This window comes from Lagopus muta, chromosome 12 (genome assembly GCF_023343835.1).
Source record: "Lagopus muta isolate bLagMut1 chromosome 12, bLagMut1 primary, whole genome shotgun sequence".
NCBI classification, from domain to species: Eukaryota; Metazoa; Chordata; class Aves; order Galliformes; family Phasianidae; genus Lagopus; species Lagopus muta.
Genome location: NC_064444.1, coordinates 3,908,318 through 3,933,741, shown reverse-complemented (window position 1 = coordinate 3,933,741; position 25,424 = coordinate 3,908,318). Strand labels below are relative to the sequence as shown.

The following is a 25,424-nucleotide window of genomic DNA, read 5'->3' as shown; positions in this document are numbered from 1 at the left end:
ACCCATTTACTATTCTAGAACGTGGGGTGGGATGTAGAGAAATAACAGTAGACAATGCATTCAGCAGTCCCACAGGTTTTATAGAAAGCTGCATTAATGCCAAGTTTTCTGTTGCTAATGAGCATAAGAAATACTTGTAGGAGAGGTACTATGGAGGTACTGGGTAAGGTACATAACAAAAAGCTGTGGACTCACCTTCAAACTGCAAAATTCCTATTTTCATGTTTTCGTGATGCCTTCTCAAAGATAATTCAGCTGCATTAAGGCTGAAAATCCCTATCCAAACATATTTTGGCAGAAAACCACAGTGATTTAAAACACATTCCTTAACTGCTCAGCTAATTTAACTCCAGTGCAGTCTTCCGAATTTCGGTCCTCCAGAACAAAACATTACTGCAGCTGGTTACTTCATTTCTTCCTGCTTGAGAACCTCAGGCACAAGATGAGATTTCACTCTTGCTACAGATTCCAGCTCTAGTCAGGTATATTTACTAGAACTCCTTGGCCTCAGGAAGCGGTGGTGGCTCTGTAGGCATAGCAGTGCCAGGTCTGATGGATACAGCAGGTCAGGCTTGTTTTCTTCTCTTCCCTGGCAGTTCTTGGAGTGAACTCAGCAGGATTTCAGAAAGCCCTAACAAGCGTGTTTTTCCTAATAATAAGGTCAATGTCAAATATGCTGCAGCTAAACTCACTCTCAAATTAGTTTGCTTAAATGCACTTCTGTTCCACTCTACACATGCCCTATCTTTCCTAAAATAAATTTGACCATACCTATTCTGAGGGCCAGCCACTGTTCAGAAAAGGATTGAGTTGTCTTGGACTCATTGTGCTTCCACATCGGAGATGTGCTCTTTTTGTTCCTTCTGTCCTTGAGACATGCTTACAAACTCCCAGTTGCTGCCCTGTGCTATAGTCTTTTTCCATACTTGAAGGAGTCAGAAACTGCAGTATGGTGTTGCAGCCAGGAGCATATAGATTGCCAGTGCTTCAGCAGAGGAAATTAGTCCCTCTCTCTTGCATCCAGGCTTCATACGTGACTCACTTTAACATAAAAGTGAACTTCCCTTCCCTTGTTCTTCTGATAGATTCATGGTAGTTAATCGCCAGCTTTTAAAGATAGAGTCAGGGCACTCATCTTCCAAAGGTCAAAAGGCATTTCTGGCAGCACAGAGGTGTTTTGCTCCATAAAGTCCCTCCCTCATCCACTAATGGGTCTATCTCTGGCAATACCCTATGTGCTGCAGGCAATTAGAATTGTCCCTATTAGCACCAGCTCAGCATTAGCCTCTACTGCCAGAGCACACCGAGGAAAAAGAAGTGAGCTGCAGTGTCAAATTGCCTAAATTTTTGTAAGTGAAAAGGGTGGCATCTCATATCTAAAGACTACAGTGCATGTTACAGCTATCAGTTAATTTAGGCTTGGATCCAGAAAAGGTATCAGCAGGAACCTTCTTCCTTCACAAACCAAAACCCATTTCAGTCATTGCTTAAAATTGCCTCACAATTTACATCAGCAGCCAGTGGGCAAGAGAAGCACAGCTCACCATAAAAGCCTTTAAAAGCAAAGGGCTGAACCCCAGAGTTTCTCTCTCTCGACTAGGCCCTAAATCCTGCACTGCAGGGGATTCACCTTCTGAATTAAACTCCACCAGCTTTTCATTAACAGTGTAATTAGCAGAGATGACCCTGCTCCATCTGGGAGCCTACCTGTAACAAGCTGTTGCCTTGTGCTGGCTCTCGGGGCTGATTTCTGCCTGCTGGAGGTTCCTGCTGACCCACGCTCAGCTGCAGTCAGTGCCCAGGGCTGCCATCACGCAGCGCAGAGGCCTTTCCCTGGAGGCGCTCAGACCCTGCAGCCATAGCTCTGAGGCAGGCCTTGCGCTCCGCCATATTGGACCTGGCAGCTTCTTGCAAAGGCCTGCAAGAAGGAGGACCAGCTGAGGAGAACTGGAGGTAAGAAGTTAGCAAATTATTTTTCTAATAATGTGCTGGCGTTCCAGTGGAAGGTCAGGGGCTGGCCCCAAGTTCCCCTGGGGCTGTACTGTAACGTCCTATGGTGAGGCTGGAGGCAGCAGGTCCAGCATGGCTTCTCGTGGCTGTGGAAGCACAGGAACAGCTCAAACCTGCCTTTCCTTTCCCGCCCTCCTTTGTGGGGTGGTCCTTTCACTGCGTGGTATCTCATATTGAAGCTAACTGCTAACAGCAGCTCAAATCTTGCGTTGCCGCAAGCATTACTCTGAAGTGAATCACTACAGTGCAGCTTTGTATTTTTTTATACCTGTGTATTAATTAATGACTCTTTTTCCTGTGAAACAAGATGTCGATCTTTTGTTTCTCTCAGCCGCCACCTACTTCTGGTCGGTCTGGAAACTCACTCAGCTGTTTGGCTGCAGTTGTGGGGTTCCATAAACTGTGCAAATCCCAGTGGTCCCATCGAGGCTGTGTGGTGTGTGATCCACAGCCCTGGGCAGGCTGAGCCCTGCAGGGATCCCAAGGCTGTTTGGTAAACTTCTGGGGTGCTTCTCCTAAGGCTGGGATTTATGCTATGAGGGAAAGCTGAGACTTTAAAGGAGCAATGGGAAATGGTTGGTCACTTTTTTTAGTCATATTTTTTTTAAAATTTTGCTCTTTTTACCAAGCAAAGCCTGGTAAAGCTTTCCTTAACCAACTACAAAAAAAACCCCCACACCCACACAACCCCCACCCCCCCAAAAAAAACCTGCTTTGATGTATGTGTCTGAATAGTGATCTGTCTTGAGTGTTTATTGATCCTCAGCTGTGATTAAGATACTGGAACAGAGTGCTGCATGTGAGGACCTAGATGTGAAAGACAGTATTTACCTTCATTTTTTGTCCAGTTTGTAAGTAAAATACGTGAGCTGTGAGCAGTAGACTAACAGTAGTTTTGGAAGCTATCAACTTACATTATTCACTGCAGGGAGCTCCTGCTGATGCTGAGGAACTCAAAGTGGCTGGCAGCTTCTCTGAATGCATGTACTTTCCCATCTGGCTGCCTGTCCTCTGCTCCCTGTATCTCTGCTCATCTTCATGGGTTCAGCAATCACCCGTGGTGGGGCAGAACAGGGTGTGATGGCAGCCACGTCTGCCAGATGAGCAAGCAAGGGAAAAGCATAAAGTCAGAAGAGAAAAGGAGGGTTGAGATAATACTGAAGGTGGGGGAAGGGTACTGCTAAATAACCCCGGTGACTTCAAGAAGACAGAAAAGGGCAGGTGCTGTCCTTTTTTGTGTTGTGACAATGGGGAGTGGCAGGAGAGGAGGAGCTGAAAATGTTCGAGTTGAGGGAATTAAACTGCAGTCTGTGGTCTATCTGTTGGTGCTACTTGGTTGCAACGCAACCAATCCAGGCAAAGCTTGTTCTTGAGACACCAGGTTCCCTCTTTCGAACAAGAAAAGTTTTTGTAATTGAAGGATATGCACCTTAGAAACTTTGTCCTAGATTCAAGTACATTTAATCAAAAGCCAGTCCTGCCATTACCTGAGCAGTTAATAAAATCTATTGCTATATGATGGATTTTTTCTGCAGGTTAGAATTGATCTGTCTTCATTGTGATTTGTGAGATTGAGGGGAAAACATAAAATATAATCTGTATTTCTGCTCCTGAGGCTTAGAAGTAACTAAAACTGCAGTGGTCTTTTTTTTTTTTTTTTTTTTTTTTTTTTTTGATTTATTGAAAATAAAGCACACCTTATTAACATTTTAATAAAGAGAACATCTTTGCAGCACTGCTCAGAGTTCCTCTTATTCCTCTCTGCAATTCAATTCTCTAAAAGGGAAAATAGTGTTGAGATCTGCAAGGTGTGATTTGTTAGACTGAAACTAAACACACAAATACACCAAAGCAAAATGCTTTCTAAAGGTGCTGTGTTTGTGAGAGGTGCTTGCCCAATGTGTGTGATGCAAAATGGGGATGCTTTGTGAAGAAATCATCCTTGTAAAGCCATTGGTTCTGGTCATCAGACTCTATCCAATGCTTTAGTGATGATGCTGCTGATCTATTTGGGAAGTTGGCTGGCTCTCAAGGCAGAGTCTCTTCTCAAAGGCTGTTTCACAGTGAAAATATGCTCAGTGCAGCCGAGTGCATGAATGAAAAAGCCTCTGGTACGTTCTAGTCTGGCAAAATGCAGCACAAAACTCAACTTACTCTGTCCTTTCTGCTGTCCCAGGTAAGAAATGTGGGGTTTTTTTGTTCCTCTTCTTTCTCTTGTGCATTTGGATTTGAAAGTATTTGTAATTCACGTCTGATTTGTGTAATTATATATTGCTTGAATTACTGTTGAAAGATGCAAGATCTCTGCTACAAGCCAGTTGCTAGGAATGTAGTATCTCATAGTTGCCTGATTTACAATTACAAGAAATTTGCTGTATGATATACAGCATTTTTTTGTTTCCTTTCAGAGAGGGGGGGGGTTGGGGGGGAATCTTTCAAGTGTCTCGGTAGCAGCTGCAGCAGCAATATTTTCTGTCATATCAAATGCTGCAACTTTGATTTGCCTCTTTCCTCTGTGGCTTTTGCCGGGTAGTAGGCAGATAGGCTGTTATAGGCAGCCCACTTTATTTATTGCTTTTTAAAAACGGGAGGGGAGAATGCAGAGGAAAAATAAAATCAGACCTTGCAAAAGGCTCTGTTCCCGTACTCTCTCCTGATAGATGTGTATTACTGTTAATGACTTACTATGTAGCCTTTCTCTTATTAAATGTAATAGATCCCCCTCTGCCAGAAAGCAGAGGAAAAAACACCCAGCCTTAAAAACACAGAGCTGCTAAAGCCCCGCTGCTGCTGTCTGTCAAAGCAAAGGGTCTCGCAGGGCTTTGACTTCTCATCACCTTCTGGTTGCTCTCTTTTCCTCTTGCTGCTGTTTCAGGGCTTACTTTTTGGAAGCTCTGGGGAGGTTTGCGAATCCTTTGTTGTCCAGCATAAATGCCTCTTTCTTTCTTTTGTCTTAGGAGCTTTGTAAACTCTTGCATTTAGTGATGGTGGCACTGGCACCCTGTGCTCTGAGTGGAGATAAAAGTTAATTCCTTTTTGACTGGTGACCGAGTGGTTTTGTTAACCCTTAGGGATTTGGTAGATTTTAGTGTCAAAGTAGTGCTGGGATTCCTGAGTCTGTGCACTGGTGCTTGTGCAACTGCAATCTCCAGAAAGAATTTAATTTGCTTTTCCAAAATAGAAGAAAAAGCAGAGAACGGTGAATGTTGGAAGAGCTCTGCTGCTGAGAGGAGGCACACCAAGGGTGCTTGTGTAAGTGAGCAGCAGTCATGTGAACTATAACAGACAAGCTGTGGGTCTGGGTGGGCATACTTGAGTCCTGGCTGAGCCAGATTTGGAGGACAGGCACTGGTGGGTGGTTGAAGCTGCAAGACAGTGAGGCACTCCGTGATCGGAGCTCATGTGAGCAAGCACAGAGGCATTTGGGTGGGCTCAGGGTTACAGTCCTGCTTCAGTGAGTGCAGTAAATGAAAGCAACCGCTTTTGGGCTGTAGGCACGGTGCCTGAATGTACTGGAGAAGGATGAGTTTGAGGTCCCAGAGCAGCATGTATGCGGAGTTTCTTGCAGGGCCACCCCAGCAGCTGGGGCTGGGGCTTGTGTGTATGTAAGGGGGATCCCCAGCATGCAAGCTACCGCCCAGGGAAGGCTGAGAGCCTCTGGGATGAGCTAGGGGTGTGCAAAAGGCTTCTGCTGAGAAGTTGTTAAAGTGGGCTGACACCCAGGCTGGGCAGACAGCAGGGCTGGCAGGGCTGGCCATGGGAGGCAATATGTTTAGGGAGAGGGGGCACCTGGTGGTGGGGTAACCAGGGGGTACACCAAGCTGGTGCCCCTGACCTTGGGCTTGAGACCAGCTTGATGAACTGCAGTTTGGTTGGTATTCTCTGAGACTTGTCTTTTCTTATTCTTATTTTTCTTTTCCTTTCAGTTTTCTTCAGCTTGAGTTTGGATTTTTTTTTTTTAAGGTCCCTTGTAGGAAAATGTTTATGATAGAGAGGGGGACAGACTTCTAAGACCTAGTAAACCACATAGCCCGTGTTTTTATTTTTTATTTTTAGTTTTAATACCAGTAATCACTTAAAATTTGACGAAGTGCAGAACCCTGGATTCTGCAAACAGTTTAACTCTGCACTCCATTGATAACTTTCAGCAGCACTTCAGAGTTGCTGTTCTTGCTAGGCTGAGGCAAGTCTGAGTACCCTCAGGGCTCAGCTTGTGGAGCTTTAGCATTGCTCTGTATTTATGTGTTTAAACCACACCCCACTTTATTAGCATGTGCAGATTCATTTATCAATGCCTAGACATGGTAATTTAACACAGTTCCAAGTTCACTTTATGTATTGTGTCTAAGAGTAAATGAGTTGAGGAATGAATTAGTTGTAATAAGCAAATGTACACAAATCTGTCTTCAGGAGTGAGGATGCTGAGTGTTGACAGGTTACAGTACAAAGTGAAAAGGATGACATTTTAGATAAAGAAAAAAGGGAATTACTGAAATGCTGCTCAGCTTTTCTCTTTGACACACCACATGCACAACTTGCATGTGACAGGAAAAGTAAACAGAAGAATGTGAGAAACAACATACTAAACAAATGCAGCCATCTGGCTGTATAGTAGTTGTAACACATTTTGGGATTTCTCATAAGTTTTCTTTTTTATTTTTTTTTTCCTCAGTAGTAGCAATAATGATTGCTATAATACAGTGCTAGTGGAACAAGCTCAATTTTGATAAAATGATTTCTGAGCAATAGCAATCTAGTAATGCAATACTTTCTGTGGAAGCAGAGGATAGGAAGAACTTCATCTCAGAGTAATGATGACAAAGTTTACAGTGTACGAAAAAGTCTCAGAGATATCTGGTGAGATTTTGAGAGCATGAACTGAAAGTAATGGAGCATGAACTGAAAGTAATGGAATGTTTATGTGTTTCTGTTCTTCTGATATATATATATTTTTTAACTGAAGGATGTAAAACTTGTAACTTCTGGTCTGTGTGTTTTTAATCTGCATTTAATTCAGCTGTATTTGTTAAATCTAGAAAACTCGTCTTTCAAAGCCATGAAAGGATAAAGATATTAATGGGGCATCAGTTTTTCACGTACACATGCTCAATGGGATGCACTGTTGATTAAAAACTGTATTAAACAGGTGGTTGATAAATATTTTTATTTATCAGAGGCTTAGCCAGCACTATTACTGACAGTTTGTCTGCGTTCACCAAGAGGAAAACTGAACGTTAACTGGAGTAGTGGTGTAAGATATATGTTTCACACCCTTAATTCATGATCACCTGTAAAACTACAAAGCTTGTCTATAATATGCAGCTTTATTGATCTGAAGTTGGCAATCAAACAGAGTATCCTCTGGTAGTTTGTGCATTTCTCTATAAAACGTGCAGTTAACAGTAAATACAGATTTGTCAATCTGTTGAGTCAGGTTTGTTTTCTGTGTGTTTTCCCAAGGAATATTTCCTAAGGCCCATGTAGAATGTTTTTATTTTTCTAAAATGAAAGTTGCTCCGAGCTTTGTATGCTTTGTGCTTCATGCAGGCAGATGAATTCAACACAACATTTTTGAGTGAAGCTTGGACGAGGGGAGCAAAAGCTATTTTTGATGGCTTTAACTGTAACTGTGATGTTCTGCTGGGTTGTAATTAAGTGAATTGGGTAAAATGTGTAGATTTTACAAGCTTGTCTTTATAGTGAATAGAGAAGATTAGTCCTAAAACTGTCCACAAATGCATAGACCACACTGCTGCATTCTTAAGCTTTCATTTTTTCAAATTTCTCCAGAAGAGGGCTCCATGCACAGCTTGAAAGCTGACACAAAGGTACTGAAAGCAAGAGGAATTTACCAGCTTCATGAAAAAGGAAAATTCTTGCTCACAATGTCTCTTGGAATAACGTTAATGATTATGCTGAAATTCAGACCAAATGTTTCCCCGTTGAATCTTATTGGTACTTACCTTAAGATTACTTATGATTGCAGAATTCCAGAGGAAAAGCATCCTGTTTCTGTTGTGCTGTATCTGAGTTGTTAGAAGGATGATTTTAGAAGCATTAGTGAAATTCCATTGCCGATTGTTATGTAAAATGCTTCGGTATAGTCGAGCATTCTGTGAACAGGCCATCTCTTATTGGGTTGTGTAGTCAAAGATTTTCCTCTGCAGTATCTCATCCAAAAGATGTCTCCCAAGCACAGAACCATTCCAGCAGTCGTGCTCTACCATTTGTCAGATGGTGCCTTGGAGGGAAGGTTGGCCCCTGCTGAGTTAGTCTCGTGATGGGCAACAGCTCTAACCATTGAAAGCTGTTCTTACCCAGATCTGACCAGACTCCTTACTGCCAAACAAGGGGGATGTGCTATGATAGATGAGTGAAACTACTCATGAAATTCTGTGAGTTATGGCATTACAATTAAACCTGCATTTCTACGTACTACTTGAGATGCTATTTTTCTATTCAAGAGGGAGTTCAGACAATGTATTTTGTTTCTGATAGTCAAAAATAGAAAAAATGTTATTCTGTTGTATGCGATGTGTGCCCTAATCCATTGGAGGGTGTTGACTTGATCCTTAGTCATTTGTCAACTAAGAAAGGAGCATTTCTAAAAGGTATCTCAGTAGTCTAGTGCAACAGGAGATATTAAATCTATGTAGATAGCAACTGTGGTGACTATTCAAGAAGATATTAAGCTCTTTCATTTTCTTCCTGTTAGTGACTAGATAAGTAGGCTTTTAACATTTTATTAATATGTAGAGACAAGCTGGAAAACAGAGTTATTAATGTTGTACTCTTCCTGCATTACTGTGTGGAGGAACATCTCTTGCCTTTAGCTGCTGGGATGTACTTGCATGCGTGTGAAAGTTATGGACTCAGACATCAGAGTCCCTAAGCCAGCATAAAACTTTTGGGAAGGAGAAGAGCCCTGGGACTTGAAACTGAAATATGAGGTTAGTGAGTGGTGGTGGGGCTTCAGTCATTTCATAGAAATCCCTTCTTCCTTCCCTCTTTGACAGACACCAGCACCAAATCCACTTTCTTAGTGTATCTCTAGTATTCTAACCAATGTGAAGAAAAAAAGACAATCTACCATGCGTGCTGGGGAGGAGACAGAGAGAAAGGAGGATAGGCCATGCTCAGAAGACTAAGTGGGACATGCATCGTACTTGGTAACTCTGGGTGATGCCAGATTTCTTGGTCACAGTTACACAGTTACACTGTGCCCTGCCCTGATCGCTAGATGAATGGCACTGTTCTCCTGATGGGAGACTGCTTTTCTGTTACTTTGTGTGTCCTGCAGCTAGTAGATACAAATCAGTAGGATATTAAAAACTAAAGAGGAGTGGAAAAATAAGATTTGCTTTATTAACCACTGTTTCATTATTCAGAGGTCTTGGAAATTTGCCTCCTGCTTGTTTCAGTGTGGACCTGTGATGTGAACTGTATTCTCTACCAGGTGGAAAAATCAGATTCTTTAAAATCCTTACTGTTTTCTATGTAAGGTAGTCATTCCAGTGCTAACTTATTCAATATTCTACTATGTTTTGCATCGTTAATTTTCCTCGCTTGAAAAAAAAAAAGGGGGGGGGGAATTTCAGATTTGGTTTGATGGAGCTGGTTGGAACAGACTAAAATAAGTATGTGCTATTAAGAGTGGGGAGGAGTGAATCTTTTCAGCACGCAGCAGTCTATCAGTATCTCTAACCACTTGGAAAAGCTGATTAAAGTATTTAAATAACTACTGATATCTGTGAACATCCATGTACGGATGTCTATTTTGATATCTGTAAGGTGTTCTGCTTTTTAGGGAGCTGAACATCCACTCTCAAGCTTTTAAAGAGCTCAAATTTCAGCACTCAGATGCAGCTCTCTGGAATTCACAGGTTTCTAGAAAAGCAAATGTTTAATTTCCTGTTGGTAGTACAAGTATATATTTCCAAAAGCTAATGTCTGTGAGTAGTCAGGGTAGATGAACTTTGTGCATAATAAGGACTTAAAATGCTGAAAACCACAGGTTCTAGGCCATTAAGCTGTCACATCACTTTTAATATGGTATGCAAAGAAATACTTAGAAAGATGGAGCAAATTACAGGTTTACATCTTCAGTTCAGGATATAAGACATGCCCACTTACAAATATTTAGGTTATACCTGTGAGATGTTTTCAGCTATTATTATTTGTGTCCTGAAAACTACTGTTGAAGGTTAGCCCTTGTTTCTCCTCCTGAGTCTTGTAGTGAGTGCTCCTTATCTGCTCCAATGCAAAGTCAGCAAGCTAAGCTGGAAACACAGGTGGAGGAGTATTGATGCTGTGCATTAATGGCAGTCTGCCACATGACTGAAAGAACAAATATCCGTGCCACAGATAGAGGGACGATGAATAACTTCAGTTTCAGTTCAATCCACAAAATCGTTGTTAGCACGTTAAGATTTGTTTCAATCACTACGGAGGAAAAGGTATTTTAGAGCATACTTAACACACTGATAATTGGCTCATCTGCTTTATAGTCAATCAATTTCTTTACATTATCTTGGCGTAAGTTGGAATTGTAAGAAGGGTTTCTGCTCAAAGAGTTTTTAAGTAAGGTCTCTGAACAGAGTCAAATGTAGGGGATTTTGAACCCATTTTGAATTGAATAAATGCTGGTGGCTTTCCCTGTGGCCTCCATAAAAAGGAAGAAATGAACTGCTATAAATTAATTTTCTTTATTTAAGATGGTCATTAAAATGTAATAGGCGCACTTCAACTTTGAGCCAATTAGTGGTATCTTGAGGAACAGAGGAAGTCCTGGGAGCAGTGTTCCAAAAATCTGGAATTATTCCTAGAAAAACTCACAGGCTTTGAGTTCTTCTACTTCCAAATAAGGTACTGGCCATTTCTCTAGAGACACTCCTATGTTTTCCCTGGGGAACCACCTTTTATCAAGCAACAAACAGCTATATCAGAATGTGAGAGCTGAACAGAATACTCCTATACAGTTGACAAAGCAGGAAATCTAGAGCATCTGGTACTTTGCTCTCTAAGTGAAAGGAAACAGAATTAGCCATTAGAATTGGATGGGTATTTCCCTCCCCATTAAATCCATTGTTTCTGAGCTTTGTTGGAGGAAGCTGAGCAACTCCAACCATGCTACGTGGCAGGAATGGCACTCAGCTCCAGGTTTGTGTCATTCTGTAGCTAGATAACTGGCCAAATTAAAAGGTGTTCAGTTTGACCTTCTGCCAACATATGATAACTGGCTTTGCATGTGCCAGGAAGTCCTGGATATTATCTGTCATTCTTATCTAAGTGAAATGCAGAATGAAAAACCTGTGAGTGTATAGAAAAATGAGAATGAAATTAAAATAGAACTATACGTAAAACTCAGTTTCTGGGTATTTATATTAGTCTACTATTTGAAGATGGTATTTGGTGTCAGGCTAAGTGGTTTTATTCTCTTTGAAAATGTCTTGTTGTCATAATTCATGATCTGATTGAACTAACCAGACTATGAACTCCATTAATCTTGGCTTATGAATATCGATAATCCTGTTAATTTACTAATACAGAACTCTGATCTGAATACCAAAGCAGTTAGAACACACTCAATCACCAGAATACCACTGCAGGAGATATTATGCAGTGGGTCAAAGATGTAAGATGGTCCTTAAAGCCCAGCAGTAATGGGATGTACACCTTTATACACCCATGCACTGGGTGTAACTGTTGTTCTGAAATAGATTAGGGCCTGACATTTGCTTCTATTTACGGAACCATTATTTTCTTCTGATCTTTTAAATTAAAAGATGTCATTTAGAAATGATCATGCAGAATGCAGTCTCCAGTTTTAAATGTCATTAGTAGTAGTTCCTAATTGTCGTATCTATGAAGTTTGGTTATCGCTGCAGAAATGCATCGTTCTGTGCGTTGGGAATACTGATTACTGCAATCTGGCAAACAGCTTTTTAGATGATGATTTCAGACACAAGATGCTACTGGAAAATAAGGTTGCTAGGAATAAAGCATGGAATACTGCATTGTGTGCGAATTACTTCTCTTGCACATCCCTTCAGCATTGAGTTTGCAATGGCAGATTACTGTTGTGCACACTAACACAGGAAAAGGTCTTTGGCAGGCATGGATTGATTGCATTGCCCTGCTTTGTGTCATCCAGGTGAAGGATGGTTAGTATTGATACCATGTGCATTTCTACTGTCTTTGTATTGGTAGCTTACATGGCTCCTATTACTGTTATATCTGAGCACCCTGCAAATAGTAATGAATTTATCCTTGCTTCCCTAAAATAAATGTTGAGTTATGACAGGAACATTATTCTGAAATGGGAGACATCCTCCAACATCTGCCTGTTCCAATGACTTTAGTTCTATTATCTTAGTTGAGTAATGATGCAGGCTGCTGTCATTTTTTGCTGCTGGTGTTGATTCAGAAGTGACAGTTCATTGTGCTATCGAAAGATTAATTCTGATTGGAGGGAACCTGGAATAAATTCAGTCTTTAGGCCAATCAGCAACTGGTGTTCATGATATTATTTTAATAACCCTGCTCAACTCTCAAGAATATAATTAGTTATGATTTGCCAAAGAACTGTCTATCTCTATACAGCTTATATTTTTGCATACAGAGGAGCTATAAAAAGAAAGTGTTTAGCTAACCATAACTGCACAGAGTTGTCCTAAGCGTAAGGAAAATATGTACTTGCTTATCAGTAGAGCTTACATGATGGCTGCTGGCAAAACCCTCCATTGGAACAGGAGGGGATGGGGCCGGCAGTGGGTTTGGGTAGATGTCAGACAATGTACATACAGCTGTGCTTCTAATGCTTGGGTACAGGAAAAGTGTCAGATATTTCCACCCCAATGTGAGACATCGTCTCAAAGGTGGAGTATTTTCCACCTCAGCCGTGTCTGTTCCAGTCTGTTATGGTATCAACATGATATCACTGTGATATCATGGGAACACTGTCTTTCCTTCCTTCCACATACTGGAGTGGCAGAGCTGCCAGAAGCCAATGTTGCTCTTGTAGGCAATGAGCTGCGTTGTCATGGCTGTTCCAATTCTATGCCTACCTGCTGGAAGCATGATGTTGCTGTCCTAAAATCTCACTGGGTTTTTTTGGATCGAGGGGAGACACTGTTTCTTGCAAGCCCAAAATATGAGAAACTGTAGACTTGTTTGGTCTATTAAAAGCTGTTCTCTGACTGTGGAACAACCGCCTCCTCCTGTTTGATAACGTTCCTCTGAAATAAGGATGCAATCTTTTCACATTGGCTTCGAAGAATGTAATTTTCAAAGCATTTGTTCTTTCACAAGCATAAAAGGAGAGAACCTGTTTCTTATTTACTGTGTGTGGGTACTAAACATTGATTATGGGTGGCTGAAGGAATTTGGTCAAATAGAAACAGACTGGGTTGTCTGTCAGAACTCAAACTTGAACAAAGCTGCTTTTCAAACTTGTTCTTGACTTCTGGTTTCTGTGTGAGAAAGAAAAAAGTGATCACGCACAGCATGAGCAGTTCTCACTGCCTTACCTCCAGGCTGGCTGGAAGCACCAGCACACCTGTAATTTCCTTCTTTGATTACTTTTCTCTGTTCTACTTTGTTCACAAAAAAAAAAATAAAATAAAAAATCAGGTAGTCTGAGTGCTTTCAGTTTTTGTTCTTTTTTTTTTTTCTTCTAGAACTTCTGGTGATGGAAGCATTTAAAGGATGAATAATTCACACAACATTGTTTTAACTTGTTGCCTAGATGAGCATCAGCAGGCTCTTTTTGGAAACTTACTCCCTGTTCTTTCTTTCTTCTTTTTTTAATCTTTATGCTTATAGAACTCACGTATAGATGAGATCTTTCCTTTAGTGGCAGATCAGAAGATGATGGGTTTCCCTGCAGCATGAGGAAAAACAGATGCACCTAAGCAAAGTCACATTCCTTTAGCATCTTAAATAGGTTCTGCTTTTTTTTTTTTCCACTGGGTAAACTTCAGATTGCCTAGAGATAGTGCAGCATTTAACTGCAGTCTTTCACTGATGTAGGTAGATAGGCAACTGTACGCATTATACTATCAATAGTTGCGTACTAACCTCTCACATTTCTTGGTAAGTTCAGATGCACCAAGCAAATAAACAAAAAATCCCATAATCTTCTGCCACTGAAGCATTGCCTGGGCCACAGACCTCTTAAAACTCTCCCCCTTTCTGTAAGGCAGTCTAGTTCTAGCTGCACTTGGTGGTTGGAGGGAAGTATTGAATTTACCTGTCCTGGTAATGGTTTTAAGCTGCTGGTCTCTTGAAAAGCCCGAAGTGCTGGGTTGTTATGTAGTAATAAACTTGCTGATATAGCTGCTGAATTTCTTGCCCCATTCCTTGGTTGAAGAATATGAGAACAAGGATCAAACCTTACCACTCCAGCTGGAAGGGAAAACAAAAGAAGGATAAAGGGGGGATGGGGAGGAAAGAATGTAATGTCCTGTAATTTGTTCACAGCTGTTAACATTTAGAAAATATGTTTGTCATGCAGTTAACAGACATACACTGGAATAGAGAGTGACTCCGTGTTTAAATGAAGATATGGAAATTCAGTAATCCTACATGTTAGTTTAGGCTGACACTTGTATCCAGTGCTTTTGCTTCTATCTGTTGTCAGCAACAAAAAACAGTGGTGCTGGTGCTTTCTTTTATGCACTTTTGTCATATGTATTACATACTAATTTACAAGAGGCAGAAAATCTAATCCCTTGATAACTCTGTGTCTTTTCCCTGGCTCTAAGCATTCATTAGCTGCCAGGCCACAGAATTCGTCTCCTCTACATTTTATGTTTTGGTGGGACTTCTTTATTTTTGTTTGCTGCATGCTTTGTCTTAATGGACAATATTTTTGTCTGCTTGTTTAGCGTTGTTGTGCTCACGGTCATTAAATCCATTCTACTGATTCTCTGAGAAACTTTTTACAAGTGTAGGTGAAATAAAACCTAGGCAATGTGTTTCCTTTAATTGACTACTTGGATGGGGAGAGAGTGGGAAAGGAGAGAACAGCAAGCTGAATGGGGATGAGATGTGAGGCTAAAGCAGCCTTCATTGCAGGACAGCACCTTGGAGTTTCTCCTTAAACTGTTTGCATATCACTTCTTTTAGAGTCTGAAAAGATTTTATGTACACTAGGTCACTTCCCAGGTGTCACATGTAACACAAGCATACTTTTTAACTGAATACCAATAGAAATAAATGTGTTCTAGAGAGACTTGGGAGAGTTCAGCTCTTATGGTTTCTGGCCTTATGAGGAGAGCCAATTCCCAGAACAAGCTAAGAGTAGGCAGTGCCTTGCTGAAATGAGTATTACAGTCCAGCAATTATGAGAGAAGTACTCTGATGTTCTGTGAGACAGGCTTAGATATTATGGCATTTTTATCCTTCTCCACCATTCCTTCACCTTTGTTAATAATTTTGCAGTTCCATGCCATTTTATGTATCTTCTGACATCTTTTGGAGGTCAGCTGCAGAGTAAAGATTAAAGAGAAAAGAGCATGACTTTTGGCATGTTTGCTAACTAGCCATAACGTTTCTGCAGGTTGTTTTGTCCTTAAAATGGAACAACTCTCCCCTGACAACTGAACGTACAATTCATGTACAATAGGTCTGTTTCTGACATTGTATTTCTGTGGTGTTTGCATGACTCATGATTCATGTGAAGTGCAAGAGAACACAGTGTAAATACATTTGACATTTTAAAATACTCGAAATTATAGGGAGAAAAAAGTTACTCAAAACATGTGCAAGAAAAACTGCAAAGATTGTGAGCAAACTAACATTCTTACTCCTGCTTGGCAGCCTTGGTAGCACAGGGGCTTCTGAAACTGAGGCCTATTGTACAGGATGATGTGAGTTGACGTGGGAACCTACTGGAGTAGAGGTTCAAGTCAGCTCTGATTTTCTCTAGGTCAGTGACTGTAGCTCAGTTCTGCTGCATCCAAAAAATCTTTACTGTTTGATGCCTGTGTAACCAGAATGCTGGTCTTGATTTGCTTGCCTGATGGGAAGGAGGCTGTCTTCAAGTGTAGGTATCACTGCAACTGTCACTTAATATCAGTGGTACTAATACAGAAGTAAGACCCATGGAAAGGTTCCTCCACAATCTCTAGACTGAAGTTGTGTGTTGCACAGGGCTGGTGCAGGGCCCTGACTTGTTGAGCTGTGGCTGGGAGCTCTGTCTTGCTCCCAAGCTAGCTGACAGTCTTGCTTAGCTTGGGTGCCACCTCCCCTTCATACTGCTCTGGGCAGCTTTAAAAAGCAAGTAATGCCGTGGGCTCTGTATGGTGTCAGTGTCTCTGCCCAGCTAGTGGTGCAGAGGATCCCCAGCAGGGCGCTGCCTTGCCCTGAGCTAACCCGTCCTGGAAGGGCTGGGTTTTTTAAAATAGCATAGTGGCTGAGTCAGGGGCATGCCAGGCCTGTTATGCTGCTGCTCCTCATGCCGTGACTGCTGCTGAGGAATGTGTGGGGTTCTCAGTATGGCTCAAAATATGATGGGAACAGAAGATTCTCCCTCCTCTTCCTCGTAAAACTGTTTCTGATTTGTGAGCACATTCCTTTGTTTTAGAAGCAGAGGAAGTACACACAGTACATCTTTTGCAGCCTGTAAGCAAGAGGCATACACAGTGTGCAGAGCTTTGTGCCAGGCTCTGGGGGTGGGGACAGGTTTTAGACTGAGAAGGGTACATTTTTTTCTTAAGCCTCTTCGAGGGAGGGAGAGAAGGCCATGCAGCAACTGGGGTAGAGGATACATCTCCAGTATGGCGTTTCTATGCCTCCTTTTGTGACCTGTGTACTGGAATTAGGGTATCTTTCTAGGGTCAGAAGCTGGTAAAATGAAAACAGCGTTCCTTCTTGATTTATTTGTAGTACCCTTCTGCCTCACATATACTGGTCAAGCTCAGTGCAGCAGGGAGAAAAATTTTTTGCTTTTCATCCCACTTTCTTATTTCTTGGTTCACTGTGGTGTGGTTACATTAAATTTTTTAATAGCACATCTTCAACAGTCCACTTACATAATAACCAACTCGCCTTTTAATTTGCCCTTCTTCCATTTATTGTTGTGAATCAGTGAACTACCTGATCAGCTGTGTTTGTACCTGTATACAAATCTCTGCTTTTGTTCAGTGCTATTGGCAACACTTCTTGCTGAAAGGGAGGCAAGAGAGTGTGACTGCAGTGGGTATCCTTCAAGCAAGGAGTCTCTTGGTATTTATTCATAGTAACTCTTTGTTGCAAGTATTTACTTATACTCTGGATAACCAGTACAACATCAAACTTGCCATCTTTTGCAGATGAGGTTTTAACTGCTGCTTTCAGAACTGCACTTCTCTTTGCTTAGTCTCTTCCTAACTCAAGGCAACTTATCTGTGTAACAGCCCAACTTTGACTGGACAGATGCAGGGCAGGGAGCTTTCTTAAGAAATAGCTGTGGCTTAGGTTGGGAGCTGCAAGCTTTGCCTTTTCCCGTGCCCAGCAATTGTCCCTGTGAACTTCGTTTTTTAGAGCTTCTCCAGGCTGTGCTGCTTCACCAGGAATCTGAACTGCAAAACAGTGCCTTTTCCCACCAGCTGTGAGCACAAGGCTGCCCCTTGGCTTGAGTAGAAGTTTAGGGTTAGCCTTGTCCCATTACCAAATATAGCATAAGTCTTGCTGACAAGGTTTCCAGGCAGCTGTGGTCGCGGTTGCGGTGTCTAAGCTGTGAATGTGGCTGTGTGACAGAAGTGATTTCTGATTGTGGTGCTTATCCCTGAAGCACAAACACAAGCAGACCCAGAGGAGGGCTCATTCTTGCTCCGTCCCTAGCTGTGTTTCCATGTGGATCAAGGTGCTGCTTGACGTGTGGTGCTGGTTGGTAACCCTGGAGGGTTAAAACACACTTCTGGAACCAAAGGTGGCTGCTGGCCATGGAAGAGGTAACTGTGCTCACAGCACTTGAAACTTTGGGTTTTTTTCCTCTTAACAGCCTCATCCTTTTTGAGCATCTTGATTTCAAGTGTCTGTTGAAGCACTGTAAACAGATTTCCTTCAGTTCTGCTGCACTACATGCTGTGTTGCAATACATTTTGTCTACTTTAAAGCTGTTAGTGATTCATTAGTTTACAGTTCCAAAAACCAATTCCAAAGGGATCACTCATCTCCCAAGAGCGGTGAAGATATTTTCAGGCTGGCTACACAGTGCTATGGCAATGTTTTTGAATTTTGCCTGGTTCAAATCATGTGGCAGTGATACCACCAAAGGCTGCCAATTCAATGGAGGATTGCACACAGATTCCATGGGTGGGAAACTGCAATATTATTAGACACGGCTAAGAATAGTTCCTCTTAACTTTTGAAATGTCAGAACGGTCTTGTAAGTGCACTTTGGAAAGTCTTAACCCTTTGCTTGCTGCCTGTAACATTCCCTAATGTGTCCAACATTAAACTGTGTCTGTAATATAAAAAGGAAGCATACTGCAAACTAAAAGTGTCCACATCTCTGCGAATGGGCTTGTGTGGAGATCTCAGGGTTGCAGCATCAGCCTGAGGACCTGTGGCTGTTGTGTGTTTGTATAATGATTAAAAAGATAATGCTCCTATCCAGGGGTTTGTGAGGCCTAATTAGCATGCCTCTGCCTAGTTTTCTCTATTTGCAAATGGCTTTGATTCCTAATAGTAAGAAGCCCCTCTAGAGTAGAATTTAAAATAAAGAGTGTGCCAAGATGGCCAGCTACCATCTGTCAGACCCTCCTGGAATGAGATCTGCAGGGCTGCCAGAGGTTGAGTAAACTTGCCAGGCTGATTGCACTGCTGCTTGGTCTGATGGCAGGGAACAACAACTCTGCTTTGCAGGGAACTTCACAAGTTTTCACAAGTTGCTTTATAAACCATGGGAAACCGAAAGTAATCGAAGACTCTAAATGCTCTGTGAAACTAAGTTAATGCTATTTCTTACAGTGGACATTTATTCCATTTTGCTCTCTAGCACATCCAGCCAGTACCAGCAGTGTGTCTCCAGCTGCAGGATTTACTGTAAGATTTTTATGGACTGCTGGAGGCCAATCAGAAAGGGATTTTAATATCTTGGCTCCAGAGAGACAGAAGCAGATAAATGAGAAACTGCAAAAACAAGTCCTTAGTCAAAAGGTGCTAGCATTTGGAAGAGTTAGAAATTAAGCCATGAGCTTTTCTGTCCTTTCGAGGATATAACTGAGAGCACAGCTCAGAGTTGGATGAGCTGAGATTCAAAGAGTTGCTGGACACTGTTCTCCTCTGGTGGCTGGCTTAATGGGGAGGTGCTTGCATCTTGCAAAATCCAAGCTGGATAGGATTTGCATGAAGACAGGCCCTGGGGTGGATTGCAGTGCAAAAACAGGGAAAGACAGGGACTTATTCTGGGACTGCCTCTTCTAAATTGCATTTTATAGCTATTTCTTATAGTTAAGTGTACCTAGTGGATGAATCTTCCAAGGCAGAACTGCACTGCTGGTAGGAAAGCCATAAGGAAGGGACCTTCCTTTCTTTAGGCTACTGAATCACTGACTTTTGTTTTCTCAACTTCTTTGTGAAGTTAGTTATCAAAAGGGAAGGTTACTCCTTCCCTATCAAGGAAGGGATAAACTTCAAGTATAAAGCAACAGAAGTAGCTCATGCAGTCCTATGGGAAGCCTTTAGCAAAAGAGGCAGTTGCAGCTTGGGAGCCCCACATCACCTATCAGTGCTCATTGTCCCTGGTGCTGAGAGCCCTGAGCAGCATGCTTTGTTGGGGGGGAAAGCCTTGCAAAGAGTCTTGCACTGTTTCTGTGCATTAGAACAACTAAAACTTTAATTGCAGTAAATAGATTGATTTTATTTTATTTTTTTTTAGAATTAAGATACATCTACTTCATTTCTGCAGCCTATCTTACTGCTGACATTTAATCCTTGCCTTAAAGATAGGTTGCAGTCATCTTGTGACAATGAAGATGTATTTTTAGCATGCTTGGGGAATTATAGTTAACAGAATGACTTCACCCGAAGGGGAAGCTTTGCTTTTATCATTTTGTTCTTGTTCAATAATCTGAAATACATTGTTGACATCCATGCTGTACTGAAAGTAAAATAACACGGAGATCAATGTGTTTTGAAGAATATTTTCCTTCTTCCTGTCTAGTTTTGTCTTGTCTTTTTCTTTTATTTCTTTGGGAACGCTCAATCATTTTCTTTGCTTGACAACTTAAATTAAGAGCTTGTAAGCTTTTAAAGTGAGTTGCATGATTACAAATCTGAGAATAAAAGCAGAAAAGATTTCTCATGTTACCCATCCCCTTGTTTCTCCTACACTTACTCTATACCCTCTGCTCACCAAATTATGATCATCAGACACTGAAAAATATTTTATATGGTGATCAGTGTGAGACCTGCAGATGGGCTGCTGGCTTCTGTCTGAGCTGCTCTTTATCGTTGCTGGACAGGCCTCATCTTGCACAGGCTTACTAAAATCATCAGGCTGTGCTCCCTTTTATGGTCACCCTCCTTTGTTACCTTCATAGGTATTTATGAGCAAAGATGTTTGGGAATCATAGAACAAAAATGTAGGTATTCTTAGCAATACATTGTGGAACCACTCAGTGGCACACGTGGCAATTGCTGGATGCATGTTTCTGTCATGTTTTAAACTTCTAAAGAATGAGATCCCCGTGTCTCCATGTGCTGCCTGCAGGAGAGATGTGATCAAAGGAAGGAGTGGAGGTGATCTGCTAGAAATGCTTCTCTCCTTCTACAAGAAAGAACAAATTACTACAGTTTTCTCTTTCTCCAGAATGTGTTCACCTACCTGCTTCTAAGCTCAGACAACAACTCAGTGAAGTGGTGGGGCAGAGACTACATTCTTTTCTCTCTTGCAGCTCAAGGTGCTTTCCAAGGCACTCTTGGCTGCAGTTTGCTGTTTCCCCTGATGTGGTCCAAGGGAGGAATGAGTGGGAAGTGTTGGCTGCCCAGACTTCCCTGCATGAACACGTTGGTGGTCTTCTGTCTGTCTATAGCGTCCTGTGCAGCCTTGAAATATACAATAATTTAGGGTTTGGAGGGAAATACGAACTAGAAATCATGCATCAAATAATTTGCTGCTGAATACTGCAAATGGATTTTGTTTATAGCATGCTTTGAAGCAGAGCTTAAAGCTAACAGCTAAGAATTAGTTATTTGGGTTATCTATCAGGCTTCAGTATGTGAAACACTCAGTAAGAAACAGTAATAATGGCCTATATGGGGGTTAAATATTTAAGTAGGAATTTACATTTATGGCAGTCATATGCATACATTAGTTTAATACTAACATTTTTTACTTAGACTTCTTTGTATTTGGAGGAATGCAGCATTTAAATTGCAAGACTAAAAATCAAGCGTTATTTACAAAATTGTCATCTTTTTGGCATTATACTTGAGAGTGATAATTCTGATGTTTCCAAAAATTCCAGATATGTATCTGTCATGTATCAGTAACAGATAAGGATTTTATTTTCTGCTTTTAATATTTATGGTATCAACAGAAGATAGAAATCAGATTTGCTTTCTCTGAGGAGTCTTTACAATTCAATTAAGCTGGCATTTTGTATACAAAACTGATTTGGAAGAGGGTAAGCCTCCCAGGCTTTTAGGGAATATACATGTCTAAATGTCCTTGCTATTCTCATAACTAATTGTTGAAAGCTATAAACCTATTCAAAATATTATCTGAGCACTAAAAACCTTCTCAGCATTAGTAAAATGCATTCAAAAGAAATAAATAAAGAGCACTTTTTGTGCAGTGTCTGCTCTCAAGGACAAACAACCTCATTAGCTGCCCTGCCTGAAATGTACACGATTGCATTTCTGCTTACTAAGGCACGGCAAATTGCAGAATTCCAGTTTGAGTTTTGGAATCTGAAAGATGAGGGTGGTGGAGCATTTTATGGTTGAGAGGTGAAATGAAATGTGAAGGTACTCCAATTATGTGAATGCTGTGTGTGTGTATATATGTGTGTTCGTGTAGAGATGTGCATGTGAAGGTGTACCTGAATATTGCCTGTAGGATCATACCCACATTGTAGATTAGGAAAAATGAAAGGTGAATTTCATGGCTTTTGTCACACTGCGGTGGCTTTTCTTCATCCCAACACTAATAGTTGTAGCTTTTTTTTCCCCCTCTTAACTTATGCCTTAAGATTGGAGTTTCACTTCAAGTTCCACTGAATGAAGTCGTAGATCTTTGTATAAAACCCAGTCAGATCATGGGATGACTTTGTTCTTACGTTTTGAATTTGTCTATTCTTGAACACAAGCTCTCATCCCTGGTATGAAAGCAAGTGCTCAAATGAGTCATTTTGAAGAGCAGGGATGGTGTCTTTCTGAGCCTTCAGGGCAGCATAAGCCAGCCATGTAGCAGACTTGTATGAAATTAACTAACTTAAACTCACAATGGAAGTATTTGTAAGGAAAAGGCAACAGCAAGGCAGGTATGTGTGCATAGCAGCTTGTAGATCTGGTCTATGAGGGGTACAAATAAAGACTCACCATGCTGGGTAGCCTTTAAAGTGCTTCACTGTTGTCTTAACAGAGCACTGTTTTGGTCCATGCAGGTTCCTCCCTTCCTGTACAGTTCTAGCAGATCGTAGCTGATATTCCTCTGCACAAGTGTTCCCTGCTTACACATGCAGGGTTACAGAGGGAGTTCTTGTTTGACCAAGTACAAATCATGGAAATGAGAGTCAACAGTATTTGGGCCCACACAAACCAAAGCTAGTGACACTTCAAGATTTTTTGGAAATATTTGCACCGAGTATGGACCAGAAATGCGAAAAAGAGACCAAAATGGAAGTGTTAAAATATTTGCAGACCTTAGAGATGCATCAGAACAACTATATGCAGATCACAAAGTGCTGCTTTCGTTTCCCATGTGGTGAGATGTTATAACAGAGACTGGCATGTAGAGGAGGAAACAGAACGTAGTTCCTTTTCCTCCTGTTTAAATACAGTGACATGTCCTAATTTAGACCTAATTTTCATTCCTGTAACATTACTTGTAATAACGTCTAAAGTCCTCAGAATTAATTTGGCTGGAAAAATTCCAGAAGGACTTTCAATTTTTCTCATTAAAAACATTATAGATGTCTTAATTAGGCTCTGTTATTAATGGTAATATTACTCAATTTAGAACTACACACTTAAGACGTGGTTACCTCTAGCGTGATTAGTCAGAGAAGCTCTGCTACGCAAGGATGCACACTGGAATTTTGAACAGTGAAATATTTAGAGCCAGATGCTCAGCTGTGTAAATTGTGTGGCTATTGCGACCTCAGAGAAGCGAGGCTGGGATGCTTTAACTCGGAGTTAGATATCTGTTTATAAATAATGGTTTCTGGCTGATCTCCCTTCTCCTTTCTCCTTTTCCTTTCTAGTGTTTGTTCTTTTTTTCTCTCCAAATTATGTGCTTTGGGTACAATTTATGCAGTAGTGCATGCACACTTAAGTATAAACTGTTTAACTGCTGGAGTTAAACTGGAGCCGCTGCGCGCTTGTATTTCTTTTTCCTCATGTGGTTCCATGGGTGCTCTCATAAGCGTTGAGTTGATTTGCTTTACTTGATGAGAACCTTCTGCTGCTATGTGCTAGGGTAGCATTAGGTGGGCTATTTAATTTCCTAGCCAAGGTGCAGCTTGATACAAACCCCTAGAGTAATCTGTGGATCAGCTAACGTGCATATTTTCCTGTTAGAAGATTGGAAGGAGCTATTTAGATTTTCTATATTTGTGTGTGGCTTCATTGATACAGAAGAATCCACAACAATTTTTCAGTTCCATAATTACTGGCTGTCACTCCTATTTGACATTACGTCTGTTTATTGCAGTGGTGAATGGGGAGGGATGTTGGCTGCACTGGCTGTTGTGTGCTGCCCTGTGACTTCAGCTTGGGGAGCTTGCACAAAATCAAGTGTGTAGTTTCTGTTCACCATCAGGGTACAGCACTTCATATATTAAAAACAAACAAAAAACGGAACCGAATGATGACAACAAAAATCCCGCTCCCCTGCTCCTCCCATCAGCACCAAGCAAACAAAAACCCACCCCATGGCAACAAACGTTGCAGCCTTTTAAGTGATTTGGAAATCGAGGTCTAAATGCAATTGAATGCAATACTTCAAACTTTTGTATGCTCTGTTAGTTAATCATTCCAACCTTTAGATTCAGAGTGCTTCCAGTGCATAAAATGTCCTTATCTGTGTGCAAGTTCATCTGTGTGGCAGAAAAAGATGATCCTGACGTGGGTTTGGATTCGAGGCTTGTGTCCTCTTGCAGGCAGTTTAACCATGAAATGAATGCTTACCATGCATTTAGGTTAAGATGGACAGATGTGTTTGAGGCTGTTAGAGCAAAAGGCATCTGGATATATAATTATTGTATGGGATAATACTGAAATCTCAGAATGGTACAGACATTTGCATCTGTTCACTGATGTATACAGTGACGAGCTATTTGGGGTAGTGGGGTGGTGAAGCTTAAAAGGAATTTAATGGCTTTTCCTTTAATAAATCATTTGACTATAGCAGTGTCACCTTTTATTAGCTTGTAATTTTGTAAAAGTTAAAATTGAGCATAATGTTGCATATAATTCTAGAACATCTGGTAGCAATATCTAGTAGCATCTGCTTAGTACCTGAAATATAAACAAAACATGATTTTACCAATAGTTGTCAGAATTAATTTTCCTGGAAGTACTGGCTTTGTAGGTGCATCAGGAAACAGGCCTGGTCAGAAGAAAGGGTGAGTTGAAGACAAGCTACTGTTCAAAATGTAAATAGATCAAAGGAGTGAGTAAAATCTGTTGGATTAGGAAAAGTGGTGTATTTATATTAAAAAACAAACGAAAAACAACACTGAAATAAAATGAGAAGTTTAAAAGAATTCCTAAAATGAATCATAGTCCTTCAATACACCAATGCTTTGGTTCGGGTGTGCATGTTGTTAGCACAGCCTTAACAAATCACAGAACTTCTTGTCATTCCCTACTCCTATATGGGAAATTTTCCAGCACTTTGAGTGCACTGATGTGCATATAATTACATTTCTGTTCTTTGAGCACCAGAAGAAAAACAATAAACAAAAAATTGAAAATGAGATAAAACTGAGGTGACAACAGTATTTTTCTTCTCAGCAGTACGCTTCTTTTACTGACCTGTTCTAATTTGACGATGCAGCCTACGCGTTTCCTTTGAATCTCACGTGGGCTGCAGAGCAAACACTGTTGGGTTGTATGGTTTGCCTTGCAACCTGTAATACCACCCAGATGCCCTCAGTTCTCAAGTTTCACATCTCAGGCTTTCTCTTTCTGTCCCAGGGCACCGGATACATTTTTTCACTGAGGATGAGATGATGTACCTGCTCAGGCTTCCCTTGACA

At 41.1% G+C, this 25,424-nt stretch overlaps 1 protein-coding gene across 4 annotated transcripts in view; it reads left to right on the top strand.

Moving 5' to 3' along the window:
- Positions 1 to 4,010: 4,010 nt before the first annotated feature.
- Positions 4,011 to 25,424, top strand: part of CDH13 (cadherin 13) — a 427,664-nt gene continuing 406,250 nt past the window's right edge. For 3 of the 4 annotated variants that reach the window (XM_048958117.1, XM_048958119.1, XM_048958116.1), the window contains exon 1: positions 4,013 to 4,186. In XM_048958117.1, coding sequence (XP_048814074.1) covers positions 4,142 to 4,186 — 45 coding nt within the window. In that variant the 5' untranslated portion in view covers positions 4,013 to 4,141. Of the gene's footprint in view, positions 4,187 to 25,424 lie in introns of all 4 variants that reach the window. The other variant, XM_048958121.1, reaches the window with a different exon arrangement.